At 60.4% G+C, this 24,394-nt stretch overlaps 1 protein-coding gene across 4 annotated transcripts; it reads right to left on the bottom strand.

Moving 5' to 3' along the window:
* Nucleotides 1-4,418: 4,418 nt before the first annotated feature.
* Nucleotides 4,419-24,382, bottom strand: POLL (DNA polymerase lambda). Of its 4 annotated transcripts, XM_067536978.1 has the most exons (10): nt 24,344-24,382; nt 22,509-22,671; nt 21,891-22,185; nt 21,024-21,207; nt 17,960-18,286; nt 17,125-17,298; nt 16,103-16,231; nt 13,070-13,238; nt 12,528-12,796; nt 4,419-4,498 (listed from the first exon to the last, which is right to left on the bottom strand). In XM_067536978.1, the coding sequence occupies exons 2-10, from the start codon at nt 22,621-22,623 to the stop codon at nt 4,469-4,471; spliced, it is 1,692 nt and encodes a 563-aa protein (XP_067393079.1). In that variant the 5' UTR covers nt 22,624-22,671; nt 24,344-24,382; the 3' UTR covers nt 4,419-4,468. The 4 variants fall into 4 exon arrangements, with proteins under 4 accessions (XP_067393079.1, XP_067393077.1, XP_067393078.1 ...); XM_067536976.1 differs by lacking the exon at nt 4,419-4,498 and having other exon boundaries at nt 11,246-12,796; XM_067536977.1 differs by lacking the exons at nt 4,419-4,498; nt 24,344-24,382 and adding an exon at nt 24,131-24,163 and having other exon boundaries at nt 11,246-12,796.
* Nucleotides 24,383-24,394: the final 12 nt, after the last annotated feature.

Genomic DNA, 24,394 nt, shown 5'->3' on the forward strand with positions numbered 1-24,394 from the left:
GAGAATCCGCCACGACCCGTGGTAAATTGGTCCAATGGTTAATTAATCTCACTGTTAAAAATGTACGTCTTACGTCCAGCCTGTAAACGTCTAGCTCCAACTTCCAGCCATGGGATCGCGCTAGACTTTTCTCGGCTAGATCGAAGGGCCCGTTGTTAAATATCTGTCCCCCCACGTAGACACTGATAGATGGTGACCGAGTCACCCCTTACCCGTCTCTTTGTTAAGCGAAATAGATTGAGCTCTGGGCGTCTATCACTCTAAGGCAGGTTTTCTAAACCTTTAACCAGTCTCACGGCTCATCTCTGAACGGTCCCGCATTTATCACCATCCTTGAATTGCGGGCACCCGAACCGGACGCCGGGTTCCAGCAGGTCACACCCATGCCAGACAAAGAGGTAAAATAACCTTCCTGCTCCTTCTCCAGACTCCCCTCTTTATGCATCCCAGGATCGCCTCAGCTCTTTTGGCCGCAGCATCGCACTGGCAGCCCGTGTTCAGCTGAACATCCACCACGACCCCCGAATCTTTTTTGGAGTCCCTGCCTCCCCGGGTAAAGTCCTCACCCCTGTAAGGATGGCCGGCATTCTCAGCTCCTGGATGCAGACACTTCGCCACGTTACAGTGCAATATTGTTTGCTCCAGCTGCAAACGTTATCCGTGATGATTTCATGTTTTTGTCCAGCTCTCTGAGAAAAACATTATGTCGCGTAGGGCCAAGAACCGATCCCTGCGGGGTCCTTCTGGAAACGCACCCACGCGGTGATGATTCCCTCTTTACATTTCAAGACCCAGCAGCCAGCTGTTCATCCATTTAACATGGGCCATGCGCATTTTGCACGGGGCTAGTTTTTTAGTCAAAATACCATGCGCTGCCAAGTCAAATGCCTGACAGGGCGCTTGGGGTGAAAGGAGACACCAGAGTCTACAAGGTGCTGGGACCCTCCAGGGAGGGCTTTGCGTCAAGCTGCCTGCGGGTATAGGAATCTCATGGAGAGAACAGGCTTCAGGGCACAAGGGTCAGGAAGGAATTAAGTACAATTAACCAGGTGCATTGTGGGGATTTTGCCTGACCGTGGGTAACAGGTGTGACTCTGGCAGACCAGCTTATGCTCGGGTCCCCATCTCTCACCTGGCACTGACACACACAGCTGGGGTCTGGCTAACACGGGTACCATTAATCTCACTTGGAGCAGGGAGCAGCTGAGCAGCTGTGTCGTGAGCCCGGTGACTGAGAGAGAGAGAGAGGGGCATGGACCAGTGGGAAGCGGAGGCTCCGGGTGGATCATCCAACTGGAAACTCCCCACGTCTGGACTGAGAAACCGTCAGCAGAAGGACGAAGGACGCTAGTTGTTCCGCTCCCTCCCTGGGAGTGCGAGCGTGCAAGTGGACGCCTCCTATCAGCAGAAGTTGCAGCACAGGCTGAGGGCGCGTCTCGGAGGTGGGCTCCCCAGCCCTGGCCCAGCCACAGCCAGAGCAGTAGGTGCAAAGGCGGGTTCACGTCAGACGGGAAAACGCAGAGGGTCAGAACAGAGGAGCTGCCATACGAGCTCTGACCAATTCCACCTAGCCCAGTACCCGACAGCGGCCAGCACCAGAGGGAATGAACCCAGCAGGGCAGGTATCGAGTGGCGGGCGCTGTCTAGCCCGTTTGGGTCCAGCAGAGAAATCAGCACAGAGCTGCCTTTAAAAACAGTGTCGGAGTAGAATAGCAGGGAGCTGTGGGTTGGGCTGGGGGGCACTGATGGGGGGGGGGGGGGTTGCTGTGTGGCCGTGGGTCTGGATTGAGGGGCAGAGGTGGGAGGACCCTAGGGCTGGGATAGCAGGGGGAGGCTGCAAACCGATGAGCTCTTTGGGTCAAGGATTGTCCTTCCTGATCTCTCTGTACAGCACCTAGCACATGGGGGGCACTCCTGTAATCCTCGGGGTTCACAACCCTTTTGCAGACCAGGGACCCCCTCCCGTCTAGCCAAGACCCTGCCCCCCAGAGCAGCAGGCGACCCCCTGGCCGAGAACCCCTGCAGGGGGGGGTCGCCGTTACGGGCGGGCTCAGGGACGCAGGGCAGCAGCCGACCCGGGGGCACGCGGGGGAGAGGCTGCCAGCCAAGAGGAGCAGCCGCCGTGCGAGCCGCCGGCACTCACCATGCGCAGGAGGGCCAGCCGCAGCGCCGCATGCTCCTCCGCTCGCCCCAAGACCAGGCCCGAATCCAGCAGGGAGAAGCAGCCACCGTCGGCGTCCAGGAACGTCCTTCTCAGCTCCTCCAGCAGGGACAGGCCGCACGCCTTGGTGAGCCTCCCGTAGGCGTCCTCCACGGACGTCTTGGTGGGAGAGCTCGCCCCCGCCGGCTCCTGGCTCCCGGCGCTCCGGGCGTGGCTGGCCGGCTCTGGGGGGACGGCCTCGCCGCTCTCGCAGTCTGGGCCAGCAGAGCTTCTGGCCCCAGACCGTCTCCCCGGCTCAGTGACCTGGGGCCGTCTCGCTTCTCCCTCCTCCTCTGTCCTGCCAGGCGGCAGCTCCTCTCCCCGTGGGTCTGGCTCAGAGGGGGCGCGCCGGGACTGTCTGCTGCCCACCACGGCCGGGGCTGAGTTCTGGAGTTGCACAGCGCCCACTGGGAGGGGGACGTCCTGCGCCCCTTCTTGGCCGGTCGCCGGCTGCTCCGGGGCCTCGCTCAGAGCCCAGCCGCTATCCCGCCGCGGCTCGGCTGCCGTCTCGGCTGCCACGGGGTCCCCCCTCCGACCCGCGCTCTCACCCCGGCTGCCCCCCGGGGGGCTGACGCCTGCACAGCCCTGCTCCGCCCGGAGCCTGCAGCCAACCTCTGGCGGAGACGCATCCCGGCCCGGCTTGACGGGGCAGAGCCACGCCTCAGCCCAGGGGGTGCAGCTGTCCCAGATGGGGGGCTTCTGGAAGGCCGAGGGGGGATCCGACCCCTTGTCCAGCCCTGGCCCGGTCTCTGGGCCCCACCAGCGCTCTAGATCCAGGCTCTTGAGGCCCCTGTCGCCCCCCAGCCAGGACGCAGCCGCGGGCAGCTCGCCATGGCGCAGCGTCAGGCGGGGCTCGTGGTGCGGGGGCGCAGCTCTGGTCCCGAAGCTGAAGGGCTGGGTGGACTGGCCAAAGCCCTTTCCCGGGCAGCTCCCCGAGGGCCGCGTGGGGTAGGGCGCGTTCCAGAGCTGGCAGCCGGCGGGAGAAGAGAGGGCCAGGCGGCCCGGGGCTGGCGGCGGCCCCGTCTCGCTGACGGCCGTCTTGACGGCGTGGTGGTGGCTCCGCGTCCCCCCCGAAGGCAGCAGCGCGGCGGTGAGGTCGATGTCGGTCTCCGTGGTGATGGGGGACCGGGTGCGCTCCATGGGGACCCCCCCTCAGATGACGGCTCCCCGGCGGGAATGGCTCCGGCCCTGAGAGGGGACACGGACGACAGCGGTGAGGGGGTGCAGGGCTCGGGGGCCGGCCACACGCTGGGCCCCGACTCGCCTCCAGCCCCCCGGGAACCAGGGCCTGGCTCGTTTCACGGACCCCGTCCCCGGAGCAGATACGACTTCTCCCAGCCTGGGGCTGAGGAGAGACAGGGAAATCCCCAGGATCCAGGCCTGGGGACGCTGGGGACTCTCAGCCACATCCCAGGGGCTCCCGCTGCCCGCGTGTGAATGGGGCCGGCTGGGCTGCCACCCCCACCAGCCCCGTTCGGTCCTCAGCCCCCTCTTGCAGCTGCCAGGCCTGGGGCTGTTGCTAGGTGGATGCCTGTCCCCTGGGAACGGGGCTGGGTCCGACCCACATCACCGCTAGGGATCTCCCCGGCCCAACAGGGCCCCCCTCCGGCAACCCACAGAGCGTGCTGCTACCACTCCGGCTGCCCCCGAGGCTGAATGGGGCTGGAGAGCGGGTGACAGGCAGTGAGCTGGGAGGCAATCAATCCCCGGGGCTCCAGTGTAACGAGCCATTAGCCCCGGGGGCTTTAAATCAGGGCTTGGACATGCAGGACAGGCCCTGAATCACTTGCACACGCGTGTGGGGCACTGAGCTGGCCGAGTGGCCACCAGAGGGCACCGTGCTCACACCGATGGCACAAGCCGGGGAGCCGGGCCAGGGCTGGGAGTGCAAGGGGCCAGGCGGGGAATGGGGGGGGGGGGGGTCCTTGCTGGCTCCCTCCGCCCCGCTCTAATGCCCCACCGCAGAGAGCTTCCGCGCCGCGGTGCCCCCCTGCCGCAGCGCCCCACCTCCACCCCGGCCACGGCGCCCCACAGCTGCGAGCTTCCGCACTACGGCGTTCCCCCCACCCCAGCCGTGAGCTTCCGCGGTGCCCCCCCACTGCCGCCCCTCCACCCCCAAGCGTCCCCGCCACCAGTAGCAGCGTCCGACCCCTCCAGGGGGCTGAGTCTCCGTTACCTGCCCTTGCAGTTTTGCCCGGCTCAGGAACTCACTGGATTCTCCCCGTCTCCTCGGCTTCGCTGGCGCCCGGGATCCGCCCCACGGCTCGCTCACGCCCTGGGCTCCGCGCCAGGGGCCGTCTGCGGAGAAAGGGGACCGTTGGGAGGGGCGGCTCCTGACGGGCGGGTTCTCTGCACCCTGTGCCCTCCCTCAGCCAGCACAGGGGGCTCTTGGCCTGGCAGCCCCCATGGCCCAGACTGAGCAGGGACTCCATCCCACCCCTCAGATCAGGCTCCAAGCCAGAGCCAGCCACCCGCTGTGAGTTTCCTGGCAGCAGTGCCCTGCCCATGCCCCGCCACTCCCCGGCTCAGGCCCCTTTTCCAGGAGGCCTAGATGGGCCTTGTCCAAGGCTCTGGTTCCAGCCTGATGGGATGTGCCCAAGATTCCTCCCCCCTACAGGCCTATCCTCAGATCCAAGTGTTCAGAGAAGCTCCCGAACCCGTGGGCACCTCCCCGAGCTGAACCCCACACCCCAGACGGTCTGCACCAGAGCCCCACTGCCCCCCCCGCCCCTGCACAGTTATCAAGGGTCGCTGAGTGTCAGCCTCGGACACCCCATCCATGCTGTGACCCCCCCCCTCCCAGCACCCCAGGCTACCGATCAGAGGCCCCTGAGTACAGAACTCCAATCCCCTCCTGCTCAGGCCCTGAGCCCAAAGAGAATCCCCACCAGCTGTTGGCAGTATAGGGCTAATGACACGCAGCAGAGCGGCTCTGGCTCCAGCCAATGGTGGTGGCACAGTGCTTTGGCTGGCTTATTCCCACATCCTCCCTGCACCTAGGGACAGCACTGGGCTGTTTTCCAACTCAAGCGCACCGTCCCAGAGCCAACCACCCCACCCCCTGCTGCCAAACTCTGGTGCCGGATCCAGCCATACAGATCCGGGGCCTCCTCTGCCGCATCGCCACCCAGCTGGCCTTGGCCAAGGGCCTGCATGGGACCCCCCCGCCCCCGGCCAGGCCCCTTTACTTCTGCCCGAGATCCTCGGCTCAGGCCTACGTGCCGTGCCCCGGCCCTGAGTGCACCAGCTCTGCGTCAGCCGCCCTGCTTCCTTCCTCTCTGCTCTGCCGGGGAAATGAACCAGAGCGCCGGCGAGAGAAAAAGGAAGTGTGCCCCCGCCAGACCTTAGACAAGCAGCCCTGGCCGGACGCCGCCCCACGCACCCCGCCCTGCAGCGGCCTGTCCAGCATCCTCCCCGCCGCCCCCAACTCCGCGCCGGGGAAGCCACCTGTCCCAGGGGATCTAAGCAGCTGCAGGACATCGGTGCCAACCAACTCCAACCAGAAGCAGCCCCAGTCAGATGGAAAGTGAAAGCGGCTCCCTCCCCTGCGCATGCGCAGCCACCTCCAGGCGTTGGGCTTTGCCAGCTGCCCTGGCTGGGCTCCCAGAACCGGCCGGCAGGGCCCACGGCTGGCTAAGGGCCCAGGCCTGGCCCGAGGCGGCTGGGTGGGCAGCTTTAGGCAGACAAAAGCAGTTTGCCAATAGCTCCTTCGGACGCTCGCCTCCCATTAGTGCCCCCCCTGGGGCTGGCAAAGAATCTCAGCCTCATAGAAGAGCAGGATTGGAAGGGACCCCAGGAGGTATCTAGCTAGTCCAACCCCTGCTCACAGCAGGACCAACCCCGACTAAACCATCCCAGCCAGGGCTTTGAAAACCTCTAAGGATGGAGATTCCGGCACCTCCCTATGTAACCCATTCCAGGGCTTCACCACCCTCCTAGGGAAAAACCTTTCCTAATGTCCAACCTAGACCTCCCCCACTGCAACTTGAGACCATTGCTCCTTGTTCTGTCACCTGCCACCACTGAGAACAGCCTAGCTCCATCCTCCCTGGAACCCCCTTTCAGGTAGTTAAAGGCTGCTATCAAATCCCCCCTCATTCTTCTCTTCTGCAGACTAAACAAGCCTAGTTCCCTCAGCCTCTCCTCATAAGTCTTGTGCTCCAGCCCCCTCATCATTTTTGTTGCCCTACGTGGACTCTCTCCAATTTGTCCATGTTCTTCCTGTAGTGGGGGGCCCTAAACTGGACACAATACTCCACATGTGGCTTCACCAATGCCGAATAGAGGGGAATAATCACTTCCCGCGATCTGCTGGCAATGCTCCTACTAATGCAGCCCAATATGCCATTAGCCTTCTTGACAACCAGGGCACACTGCTGACTCACATCCAGCTTCTTATCCACTGCAACCCCCAGGTCCTTTTCTGCAGAACTGCTGCCTAGCTCATCGGTCCCCAGCCTGTAGCTGTGTATGGGATTCTTCTGTTCTAAGTGCAGGACTCTGCACTTGTCCTTGTTGAACTTCATCAGATTTCTTTTGGCCCAATCTTCCAAGAGTCTTGGAGCTGGGCTCTGGCGGTTTCCAGCACCAAACCCACAGCACCATGAGCATCGCGTCTGCTGCCCACCCAGGATCCTGATTCCAGCAGGGATCCCCAAAGGAACCCCCTCTTCTGGCCCCTCACACGGCCCCAGCCCAGAAAACTCCTTTCCACCAGGGATCGGCACCATCCACCGAAACTCAGGCGGATTCAGAACACCCCAAAATGCAGGGGCATTGTCTGGCAGGGTGAGAAAGGGGGAGCCAGACCCCTCGGCGCTTGGGGTAAGGCAGGGGTTGGATCCAGATCTCTGGGCCAGAGCCACTTTGTACAGCCCAGCCTCGATCTCCTGGCAGGTTGACGCTACCGCTTAAGTCGATCTAACGTACGCCGCTCTGGGGTGTGAGAAAGACACACACACCCCAAGCGATGCAAGCTACAGCGACCTAAGCGCTGTCCCCACCGGCGCCAGGTCCGCGTCCGCCTCTCGTGGCGGTGTAGCAATGACGCGACCAGCAGAGCGCTCGCCCGTCGGCACCGAGCTTCCCGTCTTCCGTGCTGCTGCGGCGCTTCTGGCGCAGACCTGCCCTCGGAGCCGCACTGGAAGAGCGGGGCAGCGGTCGCCTCTCCGCGAACCTCCACGAAGCAGTGACGCGGCTGGGCTTTGAGCTCGTCCTCCCGCGGCAGCAGCCCAGAGAGCCAAGCGAGGGGGTCTTTACCGACGCCTAGACAGACAGCTCTACGGACAGATGGACGGACGGACAGCGCAGCACAGTAGGAAACGCACGCCGGTTTCTGCACCGAACGTTGCCGTGGAACAAGCGCTGCCAGGGGGGTGGCAGAAAGGCCGCGACGCCACGGGCTCTGCCTCTCTAGCAGGTGTGGCCTCTGCCCCCAGAGGGTCCCGGGTGCTAAAGGGAGCTCAGGTGACGTGGCCTGAGCATTCTGGTCCCGGGGGCTGGATGGGCTGAGATCCTCCCTCTGTCAGCCCCGCCGGCCAGAGGGTGAAGAGGGGAGCTGACAAGGAGATGTGAGATTGGCCCTGGGAGGGACAGGCTGATTAGTGAGGGTCACATAGCTACAGCAAACCCGGATGGGGCGCTACTGCCAGCACCGGATGGAGTGGCCCGAACCGCTGGGCGCGTAGCCCTGGCTGCCCTGGTGCTCCGTGCCCAACAACCAGGAGGTTAGCTTCCCCGAGCTTCCCCCGCAGGGAAGGGAGATGGTCCTGCCACGAGCCAACGCCCCAATCCCAGTCTCGGACAGAGAGCCAGGCTCAGCGGCTTGGATCAGATCCTGCCGCTCGGGGAGAAAGGAGCGGAGCAGAGCGACAACGCTGCTGCGGTCGGTACGCTGGGTGTACGGCCCCCTCGAGCCAGCTCCAGGGCCTCCTGCCTGCCCGGGGCACATTCATTGGAGCCGAGAACAACCTGGGGTGGTGGGAATGTCTGGGAGGTTTGAAACCCTACAAAGCCCAAGGGAAGAGCACCTGGCTGAGCGGGCCAGGGCACCCTCCTGGCCTGGGGGACCCTGCCACCGGGGGCTCCCTCATTGGCAGCAGAACCCCCCCCCCACCCGCCCGCCCGACTCCCCCTGAGCCAGCTCCTTTCCGGACTGTATCTCAGCCCCACCCTCCCCGGCCCCGGGAGCTGCGGGGACTCGGATCTGTCCTCCCGTAGGTCCGGCAGGTCCCTGGGCCGGGCTAGGGGGGCCTGGGCCGCTCTCACCAGCCACGAGAAGAGAGCGTAGCTGTGCAGCTCACTCACTCTCAAGCGAGCGCCGTCCCGGCTTCCTGCTCCCCGCTCCCCCCTCAGCAGCCGCTCAAACCCCAGGAGAATGGCAGGAGCCGGTGGGCGTGAGAACGAACACGGGCGAGCGTGAACGGAGCAGCTCTGCCGGTGCCCCTCACTCCCGACCCGCAACCCCCTGCTAGCCCAGCCCCGGGCACCGAGCTCAGGTTCCCCGTGCGTCCCGATTGCTGTGCCACTACCTCGCCCGGGACCCTGCCTCACGGTAGGGAGAGCGGCTGGCACTTCCCCCACAGCAGGGCCGACCCAGCGGGCTACGGAGGGGCGCTCGGCAGGGTGATTTGCAGCCCAGGGAGCTGAGACAGCTTTGCCCCTCCTCCACCCGTCCCGAGGGGCAGAGCAAATCCATTCCACCCAGAACGGGCAACCAGGCCTAGCCGGTACCGCTCCAAGCCGGTACTCCTCCAGGCCCCCCCAAAGACAGCTTGGCTTCTAAGGGGGCCCTGGGGCTTGGTGTTGCTAATCCAGGGGCCAGGTGGGAATGGAGCAGCCAGCCCCAGCAGGACAGCGCCCAGGTCCCACGTGGGGAGCCCCCAAGCCACAGAGTGGGGCAGTCGCAGCTGCGGGTGGAGACCAGGCACCCTGCCCTGGGCCGGTTCTGCAGGGATGGGCCCATCGAGGCAGGGAAAGACGCCGATTCCCCAGACCTCCTGCCCACCCTCCAATTACAGACACGGGGCGGGGGGGCATCCACCACTAACACCGGGAGCTGCTGGGGCGTTTCGGCGGCTACGTCTACACGAGACGCTGGGGAGCGGTTCCCAGCTGGCGTGTGCGTATGCTCATCAAGCAGCGCAGGCCCGAAGAGCAGCGGAGCCGCGTAACGACACAGGTCAGCCGCGTTTGAACGGCTGCAACCCGGGCTCCCGCGGCCCCGCTGGTGCGAGCTCGGTGCAAGCAAGCACAGTGTGCCTCTGTGCGCGGGGATCACAGCCCTGCTCGGCCTGTAGACGTAGCCTGGCGCTGCTCATTTGCGGGAGGGGAGAAGGCGGGGGCCAGTGCCACTGGACCCCTGGCCCGAGCTGCAGAGGTGTGGAGCGCCTGCCACCCAGGAGAAGGCACCGGCCGGGCCAGGCCCTCAGCGCCTCTGTGGATCGGGCCCATCTTTGGCCAGGCAAGTCTCGGGGCCCAACTGTCCCGATTGACACCCCTCCACTGGCTTTTCCTTGCGGCTGTCCCCGGGGGTGCCCTCGCACACACCAAAGCTTTCTTTCCCTGCCAGTTAATGTCTAACCCCGCGGGTGGGGGAGCTGCCAGCTGGGGGGCAGGGGAGGGGACGGCCCCTGCACCCGAGGACATTACGACCGAGGCTAACGACTTCGGCAAGGACATGCGACCCCGTGGTGCGAATGTTCTCACCGGCTGGAGCTGCAGGGGCACCCGGCTGCCCCTCCCGGGACAGAATCCATGACAAAGGGGCTGGACTGGGGGCAGCGGGGGGGTGAGGCGTCTTGGGGACGCTGCGCGCTTTCTGGGGGTGGGAGAAGTGGCTCCATCAAGCCCAGCCCCGCTCAGCCACACACCTGGGCAGCTCGGCCTTTTGTCAGCCGCTCGTAAAAGCCCTTGTAACTACCAGGCCTGGATCTTTGATGAGCTGCAGCCCCTGGTTGGCACCTGGGTGTGAATTGTGGCTCTGGCCCCCTCTGTAGAGTGACTGACAAAGGGAGAGAATGTGCCCGCCCCTCAACCCCATCTCACATCCCCAGCCCATGGCTGGCTGCCTCTAGGGCGCAAAATCCAGAGCCAGGGCAGGTGGCAGCTTGGGAACTTCTGCTCCCACAGGCAACGCTTGGCCCAGCTGCGCCCGTTGGGAGGTGCTGCCAGAGACGGGACAGAGCGAGCAGAGAGGGGGCCAGGATCTGCGCTGCCTTGTTCAGTCCCATCTAGTTTCACGTACCCCCAGTGCTGGGGTTCCCAGTCCCTCTCTCTTGGGGTGGTGATTCCACAGCCCAGCAGATCTCGCTGGCTAGCCTGTTTCCCCTTCACTCTGCCGCCTGCCCCTGGTTACATCCCCATACAGCCCCTCAATGGCCCCTCTGCATCCTGGCCGCTTGGACCTTTGAAACGCAGACGCTCTCCTGTCCCCGTCCCCGTCAGTCAGCCAAGCCAGACTGACTCCACGGTTCCACCTGCCCTCACAGGCCTCCCGCTTGTGTTGCCGTCGATTTCAGGACGGAGGGGCCTGGCCCACAACGCGATAGGGCATTTGGCACCGCCTCCCTCTCTGCTGCGTGCCATGCCTCTGCTCAGACCGCCCCAAACCACGGCCACGGGGCCACCGTGAACTCGGACGGAACGAGGCCACCGAGCAACTGCTCTGTCCCGGCCCCGGAAAGGCTCTGGCGACCCTGGGCGGGTTGGAGTCAGTGACCGAGAGGTGACAGGGTTCGGACCCCAGTGCCATTGCCTCACGCCCATCACCTTTCACCGTCAGAACACGGGCAAGCAGCGAGAGGAGAAACAAGTGAGCGGGGCTGGGAAGCGGGGCTGCTGACTAAGGAGCAGGAGAGGGCTGATTCTCTGGGTTATGTACCTGAAAGGGCTCCCAACCGCAGCTCTGCCTCCACGTCAGCCCCTAGAAACCACAGGCGCCCAAAGCCAGCTGGAGGCGCTCAGCTGTTACAGCGAGGAGGGCGGCTTCGGAACCTAGCCGGAACAGAACAGAATGAACTTACTAACACCAGCGAAGTAGCAGGGAGCAGGCAGGTTTTATTGTACTTCCATTCCGGGGATCCCCAGAGCGCTGGACCAATTGATCAAGGGTCGTGGCGGCGTCTCCGTTCCTGACCATCCGTAAATCAAGACGGGCTGTTTTCTCCGAGATCTGCTCTGGGCAGGTGCTGGGGAAGTTACACAGCAGGTCAGACTAGATGATCATAGCAGTTCCCTCTGGCCTTGGGACCGACGACTGTATTTATTTCCACTTCCAGCCGCGTCCTGGATCTTCAATGAGCAGAGCACGACTGGCACCTATCAATCCTCCTGGGTATAATCCTGACAGTCCCAGCATCAAGCCCACTGCAGGTGGGAGCAAACTCCCACCTGGCCGGGAAGGGGACGGCAGCTGTACCCAAGAGCCCAGCTGGAAGCTAGGCGTGAGAGGCGCCTTTCGTGCCCCAGCGCCTGCAGAGCAGCATTGTCACTTCGCAGCTTTCCTGTCCACACCTACTCTCCGGGTGCTGCCCATGAGAGGTCGGCCTGTGGTTCACAAACCATCATCGGAGCGAAGCATTGGAAACTGGACACCTGCTTGAGAAAACCCAGGGGTCGGAAACAAGCGATCCAGCACCCCTGAGGAAGGCAAGGCGTGCCCACTCTGTGAGCTCTCCTTCACTTGCTGGCTGTACGTGCATGACACCGAACCCCACCCTCAGGGAAACGCAGAACAGAATCCACCTGGCAGCTCGGAAAAGCTCCTGCCTCCCCCGCGTTCCCTGTCTGGGCTCAGATCGCAGCACCTGCCCCGAGGGGCAGGAACTAGCAGCTCCCGGGAGAGGCGCCAGCGCCATTCACAGGATTGGAGAGCAGGTTCTCCAGGGCGTTCGTTACAAAGTTGTGCGTCTGTACAGAGCTACGGCTCTGTAAATATTTAGCTCCTAGGATCAGAGAGGCCGTCGCATGCGCCCCTCAGTGATCTACATTCCACAGCGGTGCAAAAACAACTCCCAGGCCTGGCTGGACAGTCACAACGTGCCATAAGCAGCAACAGCAGCCGCTCCTGAACGGGGACCTCAGACTGAGCCTGGAGCAGCCACACAATACGAGATAAGGAGGGTGCTGCGGCCTGCAGGACTCAGCAGGCAGCTGGCAGGCTCCCCCATGGCCCATGAAGCAGCAACATCCTGGAGGGAAGGGGTTGAGCCAGGGACAGAACCCAGCTGGATCACCAGTCCCGCTCAGGGGGCTCCCTGTAGGGCAGGCCCAGCCGCGTGAAGACATCCTTCTCGGTGGGGGTGGGCAGGACGTGGCCAGGCCCCACCTTGCGGCCGCCGGGGGCGCGCACCACGGCGGCGCAGAGCGCGTGCTCCGACAGGCTCATGCCCTTGGTCCTGGCCAGGGCTCGCATGGAGCGGTTGAAGTAGGCCGAGCCGGTGAAGTAGAGGAGGGCGCAGGCGAACTCGCCGTAGGGCACCACGATGATGTCGAGGCGCCGGTGGCGCCGGCCCGGCCCGGGCAGCCGGCACACGCCCAGGTACTTCTTCTGGTGGCCGTTGTCTTCTTGGCTCACCAGATCGTCGGTGAGGAAACCTGCAAGAGCAGCAGAGTGAGAGGAAGCATAGGTACGGGTGGGGAGGGGCCGTGCTGTGACTCCCACCCTCTTCCCCACCTCCTGCCTCAGTACCCCATAATCCACTGCACCGGGCCCGCCCCTAAAGAGGGAGCCAGCGCACAGCCTCAGGGTGCAGCGGGACCGCTCTGCAAACCACACTGACGCCCTCTCCTCCCGAAACGACCTATGCGCTCCCTGGCTCCCGGCTCAGAAAGGGCCAGCCAGCAGCCCGGCCGTGGGCACCCATGTACCGCTGCGCCGCAGGCTGCCGAGCAGTTTGCCGAAGACGCCGCGGTGAGACTGCCCGTCAGGGTGGCTGACCAGGACATCCACGTCTCCGCAGGTGGCCTTCCCCCGGCGGTACGAGCCGCACGCCACGCACACCAGCCCGGGGTTCAGGGCCTGGGCTGCTTCTCTGACCTGGGGGAAGAGACACACACGAGGGATGAGGACCCAGGGACCAGCACTCACCCGCTAAGGCCCTGGTCCTAAATCCGCACCTGAGCCCAGTCTCCATGGCTCCCCCGGACACACAGCATCACCTGCTGGCCAAAGCCCTGCGCCTACCCTGTAAAAGGCACCAGAGCCTAACGTTCAGCCCGGCTCTGCCTACACAGACGCTCTACTCTTCAGCGACCACCTGCCTCCACGCCAGCCGATTTAGGGGCCATCGACCGCTGCAGCATGCTTCCCAGCGCACACGCTAGCTCTGCTCCAGCCAGCACGCTAAAAGTAGCAGCGTAGCCTGGGCGGTGGCACAAACCCACATGCCCCCCGAGTATGTACTCAGGCCAGCACAAGCCGCTGGGCTGCAGCAGCCCCACTATTTCTAGTGCACGAGCTCGAGCCAAGCTAGTGGGTCTGTCCACCTCCCTGCGGCCATATAGATGTACCCAAAAACGGCAGAGGACACATGGCCTGCGGTCACACGGCCGCCTTAGTGAGTCGGTTTGTGTCACCGAGCCCTTTGAGGGGGCCTGCGATGGATCAGAGCTAGTTGGGGATCTTAGCAGCAGCAGACAACGAGAGAGAACGCCCAGAGAGCGGGGGAAGCACAGGGAGGGTGCAGGTGGTGGGGACCCCTTAAACTCGCAGATAATTAGGGGAGCAGCAGGGCTCAAGGAGAACCGGTCTCATGCGCAGCAAAAACTAGAAATCGAACGATGTTAGACCGTTTGCCAACGAAGTGCTGCTTATTCGCAGCAACGCGTGGGTAGCCAGAGGGCCTCTCATCCCAAAGGAATCCAGAGGGCCTTACGGAGCCCGGCAGTGGGGATTGCTTCATCCGTGCACTGAGATATAGCCACCTCTGGGGTGGAGCCCAGCAGTGATTCTGCTTGGCCGGCGCTAGCCAGACAATTCGGATGGCTCAATTCATGAAATGCTCGAGCAGTGAGGAAGGTTATTACGGTATGATTGTGCCAATCACGCGGACAGCCACAGATCATCCAAACCCCAGCCGTTCCCTCTGCCCGGCTAAGAGACCAGCCCAGCCTGTTCAGGACACAAAGGCGGGGGCAGGGAGAGCAATCTGAGACTCCAACGGGGGTGTCAATCTCAGCTGTCCCTTGTCAGTCTCTGGGATCATCCTTCATTAGGAAGAGAGAAACCCATTAACCTTTGCCCCAGAGGTGCTTGGAGAAGCCACCAGCTTTTCTCATGCAGATCGACCCCTCCCCTGCTCCCCTTCTGGCCTTAAATGAAGATTTCTAGAGAACTACAAGCCCCACGCTGGAGTCTGAAAGCGCCTCAGATCTTGGTGTGAGAGGCAGCATAGACAGTGGCTAATCCTGTCATTCTCCTGTCTCTCTCCTGGGGCCCAGACCCCAGGTGGGGGGGGATGCGTAATCCCCTCAAACCAACAACAGCCCCACCCCTCCTCCCTAAGGGCCGATGCTACACCCTGGCAGGCTTGGGAAAGAGGCAGCCCGCTCCTGAAACAGCTCTAATCCCGCAGCGGGAATGGCAGCGCCCGTGGGGGGCCAATTCTTCGTGGCCAGGCCCCGTGGCCGAGTGACAGCGTCGCACTGGCCGCTGCTTCCATGGTGATCAGAGTGCGGGGGGAGCAATGGAAGAGCGAGTCCTTCCCCAGCTCTCTGCTTGTGCGGGGGCAGAACGGGGATTCAGGGTGGCTTCACACGCCTGGTGCCAGGCCTGCCCCTGGGCTGAGCCAGCCTCCAGGTGGCCAGGGCGAGGTAAGGCCCGGATGCAGAGTAGCGTTCCTCTGGGCAGGGGGGAGGAATACAGCCCAATTCCCTCATACAGGGATTTTTCATCCAATTATTATGACCCCAGCTTGATGACCAGCAACTGCTGCCCCCCAGGCGGCACTCCCAGAATCCTCAGCAGAAGAAGCGCCAAGGGAGTTGGGACAAAGCGTGGGGTGGCTCACGGGGGACCTGGGTGACAGCAGCTGGTTCGGCAGGAGATCGGAGACAGAGAACAGGAGCTGCAGATGACTGCCAGCCCTGGAGGGTAATGTGGAGCTGCAGCTGGATACAGCCACCTTCGTAAATTACAGAGGGGGTGAGCGCCAGGGACAGATCTGATCTGCACACCACCTCCGCCCCGCTCTGCTGGCAAAGGTCCATTTCTCTCGCTCGCACCCTTCCTGCCATCCTGGATTACCAGCGCCAGGGATTTCAACCACAGAGATCCTCTTACACAACAAAACCAGAACCCGGGGTCGCTGCAGCCTCCACCGCCATGGCAGGGAATGTTGCCAGCTCCCACTGCCCTGGAAAACCAGACTGGCAGCTGTTGCTGCACTGTGCTTAGACCTGGGCAGAACCCAGACCTGCTGCAAATCAAAAAAGCTTAGCCACACGGGAAGGGGCGTCTCTCCTAAAGCACAGACCCGGGAGTCGGAAACCCAGGCTCAGTTTCAAGCTCTACCACAGACTCACTGGGCGACCGTGGGCATGTCACTGAGCTGCTCTGTGCCTCAGTGTCTGCATCTGCTCCGGGGGGAGGAGAGAGGACGTGGCAGCCAGGAGCTTCGAGACCCACCGATGGAAGGCCCTGACGAAGCACTCGGTAAACAATCTGCCCTTGGCAGCTCCTCAGAGCCTGAGCCAGACACAGGAAATGAACTTCTCTAAAACTCAAAATTAGCCCAGGCCCCTTTTTCATTGCTGCCTTTGCACTTTTGCCCAGCTCTGCTTGGGGATGGGCTAGGAACCACCTGAGAGAGCCCAGCTCTGCAGGCCCAAGCGCGTGGGAACCTATGGGTTCCAGGTCTCAGCTGTGATTCCCAATTAAGGCCCCGGGGCCAGGCTACTTACAGTCTCTTCTATTTCTGCAGCCTCCTCTCGTGGCATGCGCTCCAGGAAGTCTTCATAATGCTTCAACCCAATGGCCTGCTGGCTGGTCAGAGACGCCTTGGTGCGGATATCATCCAGGGTGCGGAAGCCCTGCACGTGGAGACATTCAGACAGTGGGATCACTGCAGGGACTTCGCTCCCCTGAAACCCCCAGCAGGAGCCGGGGAAACCAGCTGGAAGCTGCGTGGTCCTTGGGTGTGTCACAACTCAGGTGACAGCGCCCAGGATCTAGATACCGCTGACGAAACATTCACAAGGCAGCCCAGAATACACCAACAGCCAAGCCACAGAACTGATGGCTCCGCACAGCTCTCCCCTAAAACCTGACCCCCACCCCGCCCCTAAACAGCTACCCCCACACATGGGCTTCGCTACATGCCCTAAAAGCGACAAATATGAACTCTGGCAAACCAGGGTGAAGGGGTGAACTCCAAGGCCATGGGCCCTTCCCAGAGAATGTCCAGCCATCAGCCCCCACTTTTATAATGGGGGCTCCTGTGAACTCAGCTGTGGCAGTACGGCACAGGGAGAGGGGGTCTCATACACACAAGCCTCGAGCCATTTAAGGCTTTACAGGTCAAAGCGAAGCTGCTGGAAATGCCCAGGCAGCCAGCACAGTTCAGAGCCTGACGTCATGCGCTCGCAGGCAGACATCCCGCTTCGCACGCAGGCTGCTGCCTTCTGCACTCACTGCAGGTGTGGACAGGATTTAAACAGCAGCCGCAAGCTCAGGGGATTGCGAGGAGCAATCTTGGGCTGACAGAGCACAGAGGGAAATCCTCCGACTGCAAAGCCGTAGGATGAAGCGTGAAAAGTTTGAGCAGCGGTGCTGAAACACGGCGGGCAGGTCAAATGATGCCAGCGGAACACAAGGGGGAGAGAAATAGCAGGCGGGAGCCTCTGCTATGGCCCGACCGGCCTTCTCTGCTCACGGTGTCTGAGAGCACGGACAGGAGCCGGGCCGGAAGGGGGGAGACAATGACCTGCTGGTACCACATCTGGGCTGTCTTGGCTCCCGCTCCCCAGATGTTGGAGAAGACCTCCAGCACCGGCACACTCTCGCTGATGTGGTCCAGCTTACGCAGGTGTCCACTCTCCAAGATCTCCAGGATCTTCTCCGCCATCCGCTTCCCGATCCCAGGAATCTTACAGGCTTCCTAAAGGCAAACACAAAGGAGCCGCTGGCTAACGGGCAGGCTACTGAGCTGCCCCAGGGCTCAGAGAAGGGAAAGCCCGGGGGCTGGTTCCCACCGCTGAGCCAGGTTAGCACTCGAGCAGGGAGGGACAGACAGCACAAGAGCAGCAGGGCATGGGCTGTGCACGTCCCTCGCCAATAGGCCAGTTTAAGGGAGGGGGGACAAATTGCCACATCGTGGGACGCAGCGTGACCGTGTAACACTGATCGGACACGCCAGCAGCCACAAAATCGCCTCAGCAGGTCAGACGCGTATCCTGCTCCGACGATGGCCAGCAGCTGAGGCGTCGGCGGGAGGCAAAAGGCCCCTACGCTGCTGCTCAGCGAACGAGGCTGCACTGCGGGAAGGAAATAAGTCCAGAGCTCAAGGCTCCATTTCTCTGGGTATTGTCTTGAAGAGCTGAAAATACCACCCCTGCTCAACGAATCGTACTCAGACTGGCTGAGCAGCTCATGCCCACATCCTCCCACGGCAGGGGCCAACGCCCGGGGGCTGCATGGCTGGAGAGAGGACTAGGCAGCTTGTGATTAAGGCTCAGGACGGAGAGTTAGGACACCTGGGCCCTATTCCCCGCTCTCCTGACAATTTCACCCTGCTCACAGGTTAGCGGGTCTCTGGTTACCTGATAGGAGGTGACTGCTTTGTGGTAGCTCTTGAGTGCACTGATGGCTTTGGAGTAGCCCAGGGCCCTCCACCTGTCTCCTTGGATGGTGTAGGCCTTCCCCAGAACTTCCAGCTTCTCGGTGATGTGCTGGTTGTGATTCTCCTTCTTGCTGTCAGAGGACTGAGCACAAACCCACTTGCCAGCAGCAGCAGGCGGCTCTGCGGTACAGCTGCCACCGGAAAGCCCCAGTGAGGTGTCAGGGCAACGTCCTGAAATCAGTGCTTCCAGATCCCCCTGGGTGACGCTGGTCTCTTCCCCTTCGCTCCCTTCCTCATCAGAGACCCTCTTTAGGGAGAAAGAGAAAAGTAGCCATTTGAGACAGGCCTTATTTCATCTTTCCTTGGCACCGGCGCCAGCATTCCCTGCAGTCAACTCATCTCCAGTGCGTGCAGTCGGAGTCCTGTTACAGTAGTGGGGAGAGGCAGAAGCCATACACAACACATTTCTCTAGTGATCCAGGGCTGCGCACACACTCCCCCAATCACATCTAGTCCACACCTCGGGGAAAGAAGCGGCTGCATATCCATGGAGCGTAAAAGGCTTTGGAGGTGACTCGGATGCCAGGTGTTACCACTGTGTGAGATAATAGTTTAACTAGTAGCAACTGAACGGCCTTTATGCTTGATAGGCTGCTGCCATGAGGGCAGCGATACTCAGACGGAGGTTCGCGAGCCACCAGGGGCTCTAATGTGTCTCCTGTGACTCTTTGCTACACATGATATTGAAACACTGTGTGATTTAATTATTAACCCTTCTAAGCTAGTAAAAGCCCCCTGATTGGTTAACATGTTATTAACTAATGACAGTTGACAAAATAAGAACACTTGGTCAGTCATTTTGCTGTGAGAACACACACACACACACACACAAAATATTTCCCCGTCACACGGTTTAAATACGACCACAGAGTACTACAGGAAATGAAACAATGAATTCACGCTACCGTGGCTGTTTTGGGTGATGTTGATCGCTAATTTGGCTCCTAAGCCACTGAGGTCTGCGTATCACTGTGCTACAGGGGGACACTGTAACCTAACCCGAGCTGACACTCCAGCCAGTGGAGGGCAGCGGTACCGCACAGGATGTCCATGGCGGATATTAAAAACTGTTAATGAAACATTCTGGCCGGCAGCTGAAAAGTCAGGCAATGTAAATGTGAGCGTTCAGAAAGCATCCACCAGCCGTGCTGCACTTCCTGGCTATTTCACGCCATGCAGCGTTGTAGAGTTTACATGGCTGTTGGAACATTACACTTCCCCACTCCCTGGCTTTTTTTTGTCATTTACACTGCACAACCCCAATATTTCACTAACAATTTTTTGCCTTTAATTTCCTAGGAAAACGTGAACGAAACCTGGAGCTGTGCAAGTTGTCAACAAGGCTTGTAAGCTCTTTAAAGCAACTTCTGCAAACTGAACTAGTCACACATGAACGCACAGCACACACCCCCTCAAGCACACACTTGTAGCCTTAGTCAGTACGTGATTTTCAAATGCTCATCCTCTTGTTAAACCAAAACCATTTTTTCCAAACCTAGAAAAGAGCCTCGGGCTAAACGAGGGCTGATTCCAGCTTCAGCCTTTCCTGTTATACTTGGGTCTTAAAAGAGGGGTTAGAACTTTCTTTAAAGTGTTTTTTTCCTCACCTAATCCTAAAGATGGCTCAAGAAATTTGGCTCAAATGCTTAAAAAGACAGCTTTCCGGCACAGACCGGGCATGGGAAACTGAATCCCAGAAGGTAACTTTTTCATACAGCTACAGGTCTGCAACCAAATCTTAACCACAGCAGATGCTGCCGAGTGTCCTATAATAAAAATCCTTACCAAGCAGGAGGCCTGTAAAGGAACCCCAAAGTCTATTCAAGTTGCCCCTAAGAGTGCAGTTCATTAACAGTGATAACTACTATATTAGCAAGTGATGCAAATATCAGCACAGAGAGGGGAATGCTCTGAAAGGGGCCTAGAGAGATTGGAAACACAGGCGCAGGAGGTTCTGCCTGTAAATATACAAGCTAATTTCGAGGGGACGAGGCAGGGGAAAGAGAGCAGCCAGAGGACAGCAAGTTAGGTCCTGGCTGCAGTATTTTGTGCCAGCAGGTGGCCATGGTAATGCGGGGCAGTGACAAGGGCACACCACAGAGGAGCAGTGGCCACTCTCTAGATGGTTCTGGGATGACCATGCGGTGTTTCTAGCTGGACAGCATCTTACCAAAAAGATGTCAACAAACTAGAGCTAATTCAGAAAACAGGGGGGAAAATAACATAAGGTCTGGAGAGGCTGCCTCTCTGAGGTATTAATTGACCCCATTACTATAGTACCTGACACTTCATAATCCTGAATGTATGTATCCTCAACACCCGGTGAGGTAGGGCAGTGCTGCTATCCCCACTGTGGGGAACTGAGGCCCGCAGGCTAAATGACTTGCCCAAGATCACGCAGGAGGCCTCTGGCGGAGCACGGACTTGAACCCAGGTCGCGAATCCCAGGCTAGCACTCTAACCACTGGATCATCCTTCCTTGCTCTGAGACGGTCTCACAGGAAAGGAGTCTAACAACCTGACGTGTGTATGCTGAGTACAAGCGATGGGGTGCTGGGAAGCCGTGTAACTGTATGGGTGTTTGAATGGGGCAACCCAGGGAGTGGGGAATTGGTTAGGGTGGTTCAGGGAGAAATATGGGCTGAGTATCAGAGAAAGCTTCCAAGTAGGGAGGTGTCTTAGGCTGTGGAAGTCTCCCCCGAGATGCCGGGGAAACATACTGGAGTTATTTAGGCTTAGGTTGGCCAAAACCCTGAGACTGGTTCTGGTGGGAATGGTCCTGCCTCGACAGGCACCTATCGGGTGTTGTCCCACCTCTAACATCCACCAGAGAGACACAGTAACAACACCTACAGACAACTGTGGGTTCAAACCCCAAACCCCATCGCCGTCCCGGCGGCTAAGGGCAGAAACCGACACTCGTTAGCCTGGCTGGGCGACTACGAGCCACCAGAGCAAGGATGCAGTGTTGGGATGACTCTGACCTGTGTCTGAAGGCTCTGCTCCTCCACGTGCTGTCGTGCTGAGCTGGCTGTGCCCTGAGGCGAGATGGCTCTTGACTGTGCTTCAGTCTTCAGCACCAGCACTTCCTTCCCTGGCTCAGGCTGGACAGCCTCACTGCCCAGGGGCTGCTGTTGTGCCTTCGGCAGATCTCCCTCATCCAGGTACCTGCCAGGGACCAAGGTGAAGCTGAGCAGATTCACATGCAAGGAACACGAAGACATCTCAGCCCAGACACAAGGCTGGGAAACCCCTTCTCTGGTTCGGATACGGGGCAAAGAGCTAGCATTACCTTTGCTTACCCAAGCTGTAGATTCATTGCTCTGGCTATGCCTCGATATCCTGGCTCCCTCACACCACACTGACCTGCCACTTCTATCCCTTGCTATTCCGGCCCTGGGCTCCTCCTATATCACCCTGGGAATACATCTCAGTCCTCATCTGCAGCCCCCCAATACTCCATTCCGGGTGCGTTCTTGTGCGTAGCTGCCACCATGCTCTCTGCTTTCCAGCTGCAATACGCGGGAAATGGCATATGATTGTTAATATTTATATTACAAACATGCCCTTGTTATCTCTCATGAACCAGGAATGTGCCTAGTGGTTAGAGCAGGTGAGTGAGACTCAGGATTCTTGGGTTCTGCTTCCAGCTGTGCTCTGGAGTCACGGTGTCACCTTAGACAAGCCACTGTGGCGCTCTGTGCCTCGGTTTCCCCATCTGTGAAATGAGAATGATATTGACCCCACCAGCGAGGGGGCTGTGAGGCATCATGGGTGTGACCTTTGGATGAAAGGTCACGGTCTCAGCCCAGTTCAGGCAGGGACAGGAGCTGCTGCAGGAGGCTGCGTACCTGTCTGGGACAAAGATACTAAACCCAGTGGTGTCCAGCAGCGTCTGTTGTCTAATGCACAAGCTCAGCCAGGCTGCCTTCACCAGCTGGATCCCTGGGGGAAGCTTGGCCAGTCTGAGGAGGCGAAAGGCCCGGTCACAGTCCATGTCTTCCGCCACAATGATGTGTGTCACCTCCGAGGAGAGCAGGCTGGAGACGCGACCCCCCTTCTGAACAATCTGCTTGTGAAAGATCTCTGCCCTGGCCCGCCCGATGCCCGCTGGCAGCACGTAGGCTGTGACCGGCTTCAGCCACTCTACAGAGAGGAGGCACAAGGACAGAGACTCAGTGACGTGGAAGCAGCTTCCCAAACCGAACAGGTTACATAACTTGTGTGGCCTCACTGGGACTATCGGCAGTGCCCGGCCCCAGGATGACAGAGACCATGGGGTGCCCTGGCTTGACATACAGAACTGCCTGGCCACAGCCCTCCAGATGTCAGACACAGGCTGCTTGGCACAGAATGACCGATAGAACATTAGAAAACATCTCACCCTACATCTCCAGCTGATAAACAGGGACGTAAGTCCGACAGTCTATGACAGCTCTTAAAAAGAGAGGCATGGGTGCAGGACTTACCCTCAATGATCCCAGTTCCCTCCTCTTTCAGGACCTTTGGCGGGACCTTCCTCTCTGAGTCGTCCCTCATCTTCTTCCTCTTGGGAAAGGCTTTGACAATCCCCTTGGGCTCCATGGATTATAGGTTCCCCCCTCCCTGGGCAGGCAGTTAATGTCCCACTCACTGAAAACGGAAAATAAAGAGAAGAATTGCTTAGAATGATATAATGTGGGCAAACATGTGTTTCCCTAACCAACTTCTCAGAAACGGCTGAACAGTTTTTACTGAAGCTTTCCAAAAATATTCAGCCTGAGGCAGACACCCGTAAAGGAAAATTTCAGCCCAACGGTTACAGTTTGGCAAAGTCATAAGTAACTGAAAAGAGGTTCTTATTGTGGAACATGTTAGATAACTAATTACAGGCATCACTACCAGCAGTGCATATAGTAATCACCTCATATCCACTTCCAGGCTAGGCAGAGGAACTGCTTCCTCCAGCACTAAAACGCAGCCACCTCTGAGGTGGGATGTGGCAGCTGTTTAACAGTCAGAGATCATCACTACTTAACAGTGTAGGACAGCGAAAGAAGGAGAACCCTGTATCCAGCTTCAGCTGCAGGTGAAAATCAGCAAGGTATAACTGAATTCACATTTGGCCACACCACTAATGTTAACACCCCAACTCTTGTGTAAAATAACTCGGGATCTTGCCTCAGGGCAGGGGGGTGGAGTAGACGGCCTCTCAAAGTCCCTTCCTAGTCCTACATTTCTATGATTCTGTGATCTTTAATGACCAACCACAAGTGATCAGGGTCTTAGTTTTCGTCCCACCCGAAAGCCAGAAGCCTCCGGCATCCCAGCAGCCCTCTAGCACCATGCTGGAACTTTGATTCTGAGAGGGTCCAATTCCTGCAGCAGCCGGGTTTTGCTTAGAGATCTCTCCTCTAAGTTCGGAGGCTGCCGGCCCCCGGTCTGGCTGGCAAGCTCTGATAAACCCAGAGCCAGAGGGGTCACCTTTGCACTGTCAGCCTGGCTCTAACAGTAACAGGAGCTAAGTGTCAACACAAGGGCACCACCACACTGTGTGTGGGTCTCCACACTAGAGGGGAAGGTGTAACTTAAGGGGCAAAGAGACGCTGACATTTTTAAATGCATGAAAACGTTTCTGTGCCCAGGCGGGTTAGTGACACGCTCCCTTTGACAGAGGAACCCCGTTCTCGGGCCTGAAGTAACCCCCCTGGACGGCTGGACAGAGATTTCACCCGCCCCTGCACACAGACCCAGTGCCAGGAGACGGGTACAGGCGGGGGGACTAGAAGCGGGGCGGCCACACCCCGGCCAGGCAATCCCGGGCGCAGGACAAGGCGCTGCGGGGGGGACCGGGGTGGGGGGCTCCCAGCGCGCACGGCAGGCCTTTGGGTGCCTCCACCTTCGGGTACAGCCCCGAGAGCGGCAAGGGGGGGCCAGGCGCTCAGCACCCGCTGCGGACCAGGCGCTCAGCACCCGCTGCGGACCGGCCCCTTCCGCGGGTCTCAAGCCGGGCCCCAAGACCCGCCCGGGCACCCCTGGAAACGCAGGGCCCCCCCCAGAGAGAGCCATCCACCCCGCCCCCCAGGCGGGTGGGTCCTTCCCCGGCGTTCACCTCAGCCTGGGCCGCCCTGGGGGGGCGACTCCCCAGAACCCCCCCCCGGGATGTGAGCAGGGCGGGGAGACCCCGACAGTCCCTTGGGAGGGGGAGGGGGGAAGGGAGCCCCGCACCCCACACTGGGGGGAGACCCCGGGGCAGAAGGGGGGGGCCCGGCCCCGCGCGGGGGGAGCAGGAGACCCCGGGGCGGAGGATCCGCCCCCCACTTACTGCTCGGGCCCGCCCGGCGCTCTAGGGGGCGGGGCCTGGCGCGGCCGGCGC

The sequence above is a fragment of the Emydura macquarii genome, unplaced genomic scaffold (genome assembly GCF_026122565.2).
Source record: "Emydura macquarii macquarii isolate MOO-44397 ecotype Brisbane River unplaced genomic scaffold, CSIRO-AGI_Emac_v2 contig_3692, whole genome shotgun sequence".
Classification (NCBI taxonomy): domain Eukaryota; kingdom Metazoa; phylum Chordata; order Testudines; family Chelidae; genus Emydura; species Emydura macquarii.

Excerpts from the sequence above, each read along its gene's own strand:
- POLL (XM_067536976.1), bottom strand. The coding sequence starts at position 22,623 with ATGGAGCCCAAGGGGATTGTCAAAGCCTTTCCCAAGAGGAAGAAGATG. Across the intron at positions 16,232-17,124 it reads CCCAGATGTGGTACCAGCAG|GGCTTCCGCACCCTGGATGA; the intron begins GTCATTGTCTCC and ends CTCCACGTGCAG. Across the intron at positions 13,239-16,102 it reads CTGCAGAAATAGAAGAGACT|GTCAGAGAAGCAGCCCAGGC; the intron begins GTAAGTAGCCTG and ends CTCTTCCCCCAG.